Below are 9,230 nucleotides of genomic sequence, written 5' to 3'. Positions count from 1 at the left end.
AAGTAAATGCGTCGACAGCAGGATTCGAACCTGCGCAGGCAAAGCCCAACAGATTTCGAGTCTGTCTCCTTAACCACTCGGACATATCGACGATGTTGAAATGATTTTAACTAAAATGATTAAAATAGCTAAAGAACCAACCATACGAATGAAATTATTTTTTTCTTTTATACATTTATGTAAGGTTAAACTATTATATATACGACAAACGAGTGAAGCCAAGGCAGAGGCCAGAGCTTACTAATGATTTTTTTTTTTCTTCTTGATTTTCTCTTCATATGTTTAAAATACATTAATTGGCCTATTCCAAGATCCTTAATTTTCATTTTCTATTAATTTCAATTTTAAGTTTATTAATTGGATATTTAGAATTTTAGTCATTGAGAGACTTAGTGAAAACAGGGGGCTTTACCAACAAACCAAGGAGATTCTTCAAGAGCCTTGGCTTTGCAAGAGGGAGAGGGGATCTTAAAGAAAAAAATACCAGAGTCGATGACAAAGATTTCAAGAGAGCCTTGAGCATGTCATTGCTTGGAGAGAGATGATGATGTTAATAGGAGGACAAGGGCTAAGAAATTGGCCCAATGACAGCCAATTTCCAAGGGAGAGTGCCAGGATTTGTAATAGAGGAGGGGCAGCGGACGAGGGGGTAGGGAGCTGATGGTTAAGGAGGAATGAAGGAAAATGAGCAATCAGTTGAGGGAGGTGGAGGTTGGGAGAAAAGCGAAGTCCAGGGGGGAGGTAGTACTGGAGAAGGCAAGGGAGGAGAGGAGATGGGGGGGGGGGGGGTTTCTGCGATAGGAAAAGTTTCAGGGGTAAGGGAAGAGAACAAGGGGAAAGAGAGCTATCATGAGCCATCGAAAAGCTACCGGAGGGATCATAGAGGAACGCTCGCGAACTTCTACATTTTCCCCTTATGTTAGCAAGTACATATAATGGATTGTTTTATCTGTGTTAACTTGGATTCCACCTTATTGACTGGAGGTGCCATAAATGGAATGTACCCTCAACAAAAAAATAAAAAAATTCCCCAAGTTGAAGCCAAGGAAATCCTATCTTTACCCATTATAGATCTCGATGTAGAAGATGCATGGATTTGGAAAGCAACAAAGCATGGTGACTTTAATGTCAAGTCTGGCTATTACTTAACCATTACCACACAGGGTAACAACTCCACTTCTATGGCCAGCTCCTCAACAACCCCAAATTGAAAAAAGGATTTAGAACGTAAAGACTCTTTCTCGAATCCAAAACTGTACTTAGAGGCCTGCAAATGATGGCATAGCAACTCAAAAGGCCCTTTTTGACCAAAAGAGTACATGATTAGATGGATTTTATGGATGGCAAATTCAAGGACATGACCAAATTTAATTAGTGTATACAATGTGGAGTACACTTTGTTGGGTTATTTGGCATACTCGAAATGCTTTTCTCTTTCAAGGTGCTTACATGTCTCTACCTAATTATCTTTATTGGTTTTATAAACTTGTAGGTGAACTCCAATCAATCCAACCAAGTGAAGGTAGAGGGGTCACACAAGCACATCAAACTAACTTCTCAGTAGTACTGGAGCAGGCCAAGAATTGGGCCCAAGTATTTTGTGATGCTATGTGGGACTCTAATACGAAGCAAGGAGGTCGTAGCAGCTTAATTTGGGATTCAAGGGGCATGTTCATTATGCCAAAGGCGACAACATCTTTTGGCTATTTAGCTCTATCCTTTGAATTTGTGGCTATTAGAGAAACCCTTTTATTCATGTTTAACATTAACATTAGACAAGTGGTGTTATTTTAAGATTGTTTGGTTGTTGTGTCGGCCCTTAATGGCTAGGTCCAATCTCTTGTTTGGCCTAGTTCCAGCTTGTTAAAAGAGATTCTCAAGATCTCTGCTAGATTCCCTTTCATTTTGTGTTCATGTCAAACAATGCTCTGGCAAATTATATTGCAAAAGGGTCCAAAAATTCAAGTTTGGTGGCAGTCTCCACCACTTTGTTTTGTAAACAACAGTTTTTGGGAAGGTGGTGGGCCGTGTAAATTGCTTGGTTGAACGGTTCTAGAAATCCTACCATTAAATTTGGTGGGATTAGATCTGAATTGTTTATGATGAATCGTCCATCATAAACGATTCAGATTTAATTCAATAAATTTAATGGTAGGATTTATTTACTTTGAGTGTTTTTTGCCTCATTGCTTGACCTTGTTGTCAATTTCTTTTGCTCCTATATTGATGTACCAAAATATTTTTCATTCATAAAAAAAAAATATATACAATCTACGCCCACCGTGGGGCTCGAACCCACGACCACAAGGTTAAGAGCCTTGCGCTCTACCAACTGAGCTAGACGGGCAATTGATATTGTGATCCATATAATATTTTTATATTTGTTTGTTCTATTAGTGAAATCGGTGGCAAGTGCGATGTCTTCATATATAACGGCCCACTTTGCTTTGCCTCAATAACACTATGAAGAAATATGGAAAGCAATGGCTAATTGCATTTGGGGTCAAAAAGTGGAGAAGGAGAAGGTTCATTGGATTTCGTGGTCAAAACTATGAAAATCCAAAGAGAAGGGGCCGCATTGGAGTCAAGGACCCTACCTTGCACAATTGGGCCTTATTATGTAAGGTGGCATGGAGATTATAGATTGAACTCAATTATTTATGGGGCGAGATTTCTCAAGGTGATCTACTTCCCAAATTGTGAATTTTTGAAGGCAAGAAGTGGTAACTCTCCATCATGGGCATCAAAAAGTATATTAATTATTGGTAGATATGTGTTGAAAGAGAGATTGATGTGAAAGATGGGAAGAGGAAGTGAAATTGACATTTGGGAGCATAAATGGATATCCTCTCTTCAAGGCTTTAAAATTGCAATTCCTAAGCCTCTTAGTTGTAACTTTCGAGTGGTGGTGGACTTAATTGACAACATGACAAGGAAGTGGAAGACTGAAATTCTAGAGTCCTTATTTGATAAAAAGGAGGTGGACGCTAATAAGAGGATCCCAGTTTATTTGATTATAAGGGAAGATAAGGTTGTGTAGGGTGGCTCAAAAAATGGCCAAAAATGGCCTATTTAGTACCAAGTCTACCTATCATTTACAATCAAATGAAAGGGATAACCGAATGGCCCAAAATCCATCTACATCTAAAAGGCATAAGTGGGAGGAGGTATCGAAGAACCTCCTCAATTGGAATTAATAATATTTATGTGGAAGACTATATGGTATTGTAAAACCTTGCCAAAAGTCTTCAACTTCCTATGGAGGACTTGTGCTGAAGGGGTATAGCAACCGGAGAAGGTCTAATGAAGACGTAAGTGAAAACAAATTATTCTTGTAGAAGGTTTGTTATGGAGGTCGAAACAGCCAATCATGTTCTTTTTAATTGTCCATTTGCAAAAGTGGTATGGTTTGGGTGTGATTTTGATTTTCTAATTGGGAGAGAACTTAATACTTCACTGCAAGGGGTCATTGAAAGGTGGGGGAAGATGAAGTTTCCATACAAAGCTAGAGGCAAAGAGGTGTTGGTGAAATGCACATTTGTTTGCTGGATTGTGTGGCTAGCTAGAAATGATATAGTGTTCAATGACAATGGTCTGTCTGTAGCAGAGGTTGTGGTGAAGAGCTCAAAATATTTTGTGGAATTATGGGAAACAAAAGGTTATCTAAAGAGTGAACACAAAAAGTCTCAGAGTATGCAAGTAGAAGTTGGTGAGTTGAGACAAGGTAGAGATGAAATTTTGTTAACCTGTGACTATGTTGCTGACGGGGACAAAAAAGACTAGGCTTTGTAGCTCGTGATGCTAATGGATCAATGTTGTTTGCTACCTCAATTCCGGCAAATTTCGGAGAGGCATTGTGTGGAGAGGCGATGCCTGTCAAAGAAGCGCGGATATGGGCTAGAGAAAATGGCTATGGGAAGATATTAGTACAAATTGACTCAATGGGATTAGTTCAGGTGGTGGAAGGCGAAGACTCTAGTCCTATTTTGGAGGTTGAAACTGTTTCTTATGATGTTATGTTCTTTTGGCAAAGTTTGTAGACTGCAAAATTGGTTATATATATAGGGAAGGGAATTTGTTTGCCCATTCCTTAGCTCGAAAGGTTGTCTATTACCATCAAAACAACTTGGCCTCTTTCCTCCCCTTGGATTCTCGAGTTATGCTCTATTGAATTTGGGTGCTTTGCTGGTTTTTTTCCAATGAATTCAATAATAACAACAATAAGCATTGTCCCAGCTAAATGGGATTGATTACATGGGTTCTTATCTTCCAATCAGTTATGTTTGAGGCTAGATACAAGGCTTAAGTTATGCACATCCTTTCTCACCACTTCTCTTAAGGTTATCTTAGATCTAACCTTAGCTCTTATAGTTCCTTTAATCTGGATTGTATCACTTCTCCGTACATGAGCATTTATAGGTCTCTACTGAATACGACTGTGCCACCTCATACGATTTTTCGAAGTATATCACTTATGGGAGCAACTCCTAGACCAATTCTAATATGTGGAGAAAAAAATAATTAGTATTTCTTTGTGTTATGTCTCCCAACAATTTCTTTCCAAGAGGTTGTACTATTTAGAGTTTGGACCATGACATATTGAATTGACTGAGTTGAGAGCAACATGTAAGGCCAAAGTCAAACTAATGATATGCCATTTAAGACAAAGCTTCGAACTACAATGCAAACTATCAGCTCTGCCAATTTATGCGTCATAGTGCTTTCGGACTGAAACACAGGAGGTGAAGTTCACATCATATTAAAGAATCATTCACAGAGATGAAAAAGCTTCAAGGTTGCTTCTGTAGTGTCCTTCCCTATTCCTGAAGGGGTCCCGTTTTGCTATGTCTTTATTTTTCGTACTAATGAGGTTACACTAATACAATTGCTGTTCATTATGGAATCTATGGATACCGGGTAGCACACCTTGGTAGGTTGGATGCAGAAATTTTGGAACGACAGATGGACCCTGTAATCCACTGCTCACACGGTTTGGACCCATTTGAACACCTCAGATTACTGTTTCTTTCTAGATCATTAGAACACAAAACAGTATTTTTTTTAGGGTAAAATTTGGATCCAAGCATGAGCTGAACACAAATGCTAAGGTAGTAAGGTCTGGTCATAATCTTCAAAACATAAATGGCCACCTGAGAGCTTATCATCCTCCAAAGCAATCCATACATGGGCAGTGATAGGAGTTCAATAATGGTTGGGCATGGGAAAGCCCCACCCTGTGGCTTCAAGCTATCAGAAGCTTTGCCTTATTCCTTTTTATACAATGAGATCCATAAACTTACTTACCATGAGAGACTTTTTTCTTTCTTTGATAAAAAATCACCATGAAAGACTCAGTTCATAACACTAAGAAATGATACATTAATTTTCTTTTCTTAATATTCAGGATGGCCAATGATGGGTCAAGCATAAAAGATGAAATCGAAGGATGACTTCAATATGGAAAATCACATCTTATGCCTTTGTTGGAGGTCCGGCAATCAATGTTCTATATGTTTTGTCAGTGATGATGAGTATGATTGAAGCTGATGTTTTAGATGTTAGCAAACTTCAGAGGTCAGTTTTACTGTCTCCACTGAGAAGATCTAATGGGTTGGCTACTTGCAAGCCTCAGCCACAGGTTTTCCTTTGGAAGCCTTGCACACATAGTCAATGAAGTTTTCGTAGTCCTACAGAAAAAGAAACAAAATATGCTGCAGCATCATTCTGTCATCTCATTCCTCCATTCCAGTTCCAAGGCAAGAAGAATTCTCAAATGTAAGGGTATCAAATCATTTTTATCATTGAGAGAGAAATCAATATTGTACACAAAAGTATGATGGATCATGCCCTGAGGAGAAGAGATCTAACCTCATAGAGTGGCTGATCATTGACAGTTACCCATGGCACAAAAGTATGAGGAGGTCTAAGAGAACCAGTTACATTTGCATAGTAAAGTTCAATCTGCACATAAACAATAATCCGGATGTAAATTTGAGCCAGGAGAATTAAAGCGGGAAAAATGAAAAGGTTACAAAGTGAAGGATTTCAAAATTCCAAGCAATACTTAAATTCATTATTTTGAACAAAATATCGAATATTTAAGCAGGCAATTCTCGGTTATAAGATCAGCTTCAAAAGGGAAACCAAGGAAAATGCAACTCTCATGTGGAGAAATAAGAAACCTCCAAGCATGACGATTATCAAACATAAACATTAGAGTAGTTTAAGAATATTGGGTTTCATTCCCCATCACAGAAGTAGGTTTCCGATAGTAAAGTAGTTTAGGAATCTCGGGTTTCATTCCCTATCACAGAAGTGGGTCTCTGATTGTTCCTGGAACTTGCCCCAATTGAATAGAAACATTTAGTCTTCATAAATTTCTGATTCATCAGTAGTTTTCACATGTAGCACCACATTTAAAGCTTATCATTCATAATTTCTTTTGGTTATGGCTCTATGTTGGGATGCTTATGAGTCAAGTGAAGATCTCAGAAAGCCAGGGTAACTTTTCAGGCATTTTTGCTCCAACATATTCTCTACTCAACTCTGTCCTAGATTTTGTTTTCAGAAACTCATAAAAAACAATGTAGATATACCACTCACTTTATTTTAAGGTTTTAGCCATTGATTATTCTGCATTAGTTACCACATATGATATCTAAGTGCGTCCCATCTTACCTGCTATCAGTGAAGCCTGATTTCTGCTAGTGGAGGATATTTGGCATGTGTTTTAGGTCCAAAATGTGTCTTAGTGGTTGAAAAGGGCATGTATCAGCACCAAAGTTGTGTAGGGCTCTTTGTTACTTCTGGATTGATATGTTCTGCCCCGTAAGTTGTTAGGGGGTATTCTAAGGGTGTTTTCATCTTTTTCTTGGGATTAGGTCCATTAATTTGTAATAAATAGAAGTTAACTCTATAGAGTGGGCAGAAAAAAGATAGGGCTGTAAGGGCTTTCTTCTTCCTGATGGACCTGGAACTCCCACTTAGCCATTCCTTATTGGGGGCGAACCAAGTAAATCTTGTCTTGTGCATGTATATCTTATGTTTTAAAAAAAAAATTCTGTTGTGTTGCTTTCCTAACATTACCACCATTCTTTTCCATTTGTAGTGGATGACAACTTATAGACTGCAATTTCACTTGACTCACGAAAATCAATTCCATTCAATACCTGATAGAAGAACTATATCCTTGTTTTACCCTAAAGTGACTCTGGTTTCCAATTTTTCTGTCTTGCCTCAACATTGTCATAATTAGTTTACAAACTATAAGTAACCTTATTAGTTGTAGTTTGCTCTTAATCCCTCCCCACCCACCCCCCACCCCACACACAACCCTCCCCTACCAAACAACGATATCCTGTTGTAAGTGAGCTAAGGCACTCTGAGCCCTGTTACAAGAGAAAAATCTGTTAACATCTCCAAAGCCTACTCAGTTAAAAGAATTGAACAAAGGGACCATATTCCTCCCACTTTTCCACATATTATGAATATTTTCAAGAATTCCTGTCAGAAGCTGTGACAAGCATGATAATTACATAATCAACATTCTCACAAAGCCTTGCCTTATTAAGCTACAATTAATTGAAACCTGTCACTCCTACTGCTTGGAGATATCTACATCTATATGAGAAACCATTTCAAAATATGAAAGGCAAAAAAACACAGAATTAACTGGCATATTCACATATAGACAACTAACAAGTCTTTATTCTTCTCTGCTAGCAACAACAATAAGGTTAAATACTATCTATCAAAACCCAAAAGACCAACATAATAATGAAACGTAGTCAATAGAGGAAACCAACCTCCTTCCCTCGTCCACTATTATAACATTCTGCAATGGGCCTTCTATCCAAATTCATTTTCTCAAAGCAGGATTCCCAATCTTTGTACTTGCCCTCTGAGACCTTGTGCTCAACACAGTAAATGAACTTGAAATGCTCATGCTGCATCAGCAGTTCAAGAGGTTTAAATGCGTGTAAAACGAGATTGTTATTTATTTTTATTTTTTTGAGAGGGGGGGGGGAGCTTTTCAGTTTTCATACTGAATTTACATGTTTGATTATAGTTTTAACAGCAACACCGAAATTCAGAAAAAGGAGAGGAGTAGAAACAGTTCCATACCACATCCGGCCAGACATCGATGGCACAGGCTTCCACAGTATTCAGAAAGCACTCGAAAGGGCCATGCTGCAAATTTTTAAATAATTCATGGGTAAAAACGAATCAAAGTTAAGATGGTTTCGTTCCTATGTTGAACTAAATTATTTGTTAGAAAAATAAAAAGAAAAGAAGTGGTCCTTGAATTTCACCAGTGTTAGAGATATAAATAAATGCAATTAACTATACTCTCACGAAAAGGAAAACTGGAAAAGAAAAAAAAAATTATAGTTCCAACTTCCAACAACCAGACCGCCAAGGAGCCAATGAACCATCGACCAGGCACACCCGGTTAGACCGGACAATCTACTGAGTAGTAATTCCTTTAACGGAGAAAGGATCTACAGTTGCTTGCAGTGGAGGAAAGGAACCACCGAAATCACTTCAGGTTTTGTAGTTTGAACAGAAACACCATTGAATAATTGCAGAAGTTAGAGCGTAGAAGCCATTACTGTCTCTATAAGAACTTTACAATTAAAAATAGCCAGAATAGAGTTGAAAGATTTGGAAAATGGAACGAAGAAGGAGAGACCTGACAGATAAACTCTTTGCCTTGAATCTTGGCGTTTCCGTAGGGGACAAGCTTGAGATCTACAATTGTATTGAGTTCCTTCTCGAAGAGCTTCACTAGATGATTAACGATGAAATGGGAACAGTAAGGGCAGAGGGTCTCGTAGTGCAAAGCCAGCGAGACTTTCGGGGATGGAGAAGATGAAACTACAGTACTACCGTACACGACAATAATGTAGCCAAGAAGAAGGAACGAGTGGAATTTAAGAGACAAAGCCATCGCAATGAAATTTTGGGAATCAGAAAGCTGAAAGAGATCGTAGAGTTCACTCTGTCATTTAAATATGGCGAACTTAGCCCCCCACGCCTGACCTGCCAACCTCTATTTTTTTTATAATAGATAGGTTTATATTAATTGGGGTGGTAACAGAAAAAAAATTCTCTGCTGTGCACTGTGGTGCACTTTTATACCAAATCATAGGGTGAGATATTTCACTGGGTAGAGACTGCATCTGCATACTCCATAAAATAGCTTCAAATTCATGAACATTACTGACTTA

The 9,230-nt window shown here is 38.3% G+C and overlaps 2 protein-coding genes and 2 non-coding genes across 4 annotated transcripts; 1 reads left to right on the top strand and 3 right to left on the bottom strand.

The window, feature by feature from the left end:
- Positions 1 to 9: 9 nt before the first annotated feature.
- TRNAS-CGA (transfer RNA serine (anticodon CGA)) lies at positions 10 to 91 on the bottom strand. The gene has a single exon. It is a non-coding gene; the product is annotated as a tRNA-Ser (tRNA).
- Positions 92 to 2,274: 2,183 nt separating this feature from the next.
- On the bottom strand, positions 2,275 to 2,347 carry TRNAK-CUU (transfer RNA lysine (anticodon CUU)). The gene has a single exon. It is a non-coding gene; the product is annotated as a tRNA-Lys (tRNA).
- Positions 2,348 to 3,348: 1,001 nt separating this feature from the next.
- On the top strand, positions 3,349 to 4,040 carry LOC149028101 (uncharacterized). The gene is made up of 2 exons (XM_089147287.1): positions 3,349 to 3,691; positions 3,784 to 4,040. Exons 1-2 carry the CDS (start codon positions 3,349 to 3,351, stop codon positions 4,038 to 4,040), a joined length of 600 nt encoding a protein of 199 aa, XP_089003413.1.
- Positions 4,041 to 5,138: 1,098 nt separating this feature from the next.
- Positions 5,139 to 9,024, bottom strand: LOC149028100 (gamma-interferon-responsive lysosomal thiol protein-like). The gene is made up of 5 exons (XM_089147722.1): positions 8,693 to 9,024; positions 8,125 to 8,190; positions 7,806 to 7,946; positions 5,869 to 5,961; positions 5,139 to 5,687 (listed from the first exon to the last, which is right to left on the bottom strand). The coding sequence occupies exons 1-5, from the start codon at positions 8,948 to 8,950 to the stop codon at positions 5,616 to 5,618; spliced, it is 630 nt and encodes a 209-aa protein (XP_089003848.1). The 5' UTR covers positions 8,951 to 9,024; the 3' UTR covers positions 5,139 to 5,615.
- Between the last annotated feature and the right edge of the window lie 206 nt (positions 9,025 to 9,230).

The sequence above is a fragment of the Hakea prostrata genome, chromosome 1 (assembly GCF_041222555.1).
Source record: "Hakea prostrata isolate BN-2017 chromosome 1, UWA_Hpros_2, whole genome shotgun sequence".
In the NCBI taxonomy this organism is placed as follows: domain Eukaryota; kingdom Viridiplantae; phylum Streptophyta; class Magnoliopsida; order Proteales; family Proteaceae; genus Hakea; species Hakea prostrata.
The sequence above is the reverse complement of the archived record's forward strand: the minus strand, read 5'-3'. Positions and strand labels throughout refer to the sequence as shown.

Bases quoted from the DNA above. Each gene is read 5' to 3' on its own strand.
- LOC149028100 (XM_089147722.1), bottom strand. From the start codon at position 8,950: ATGGCTTTGTCTCTTAAATTCCACTCGTTCCTTCTTCTTGGCTACATT. The intron at 8,191-8,692 runs GTCTCTCCTTCT...AAAAATTTGCAG, and splicing joins GCAAAGAGTTTATCTGTCAG to CATGGCCCTTTCGAGTGCTT. The intron at 5,962-7,805 runs GTTGGTTTCCTC...GTTTATGTGCAG, and splicing joins ATAGTGGACGAGGGAAGGAG to ATTGAACTTTACTATGCAAA.
- LOC149028101 (XM_089147287.1), top strand. From the start codon at position 3,349: ATGGAGGTCGAAACAGCCAATCATGTTCTTTTTAATTGTCCATTTGCA. The intron at 3,692-3,783 runs GTATGCAAGTAG...AAAAAAGACTAG, and splicing joins TGAACACAAAAAGTCTCAGA to GCTTTGTAGCTCGTGATGCT.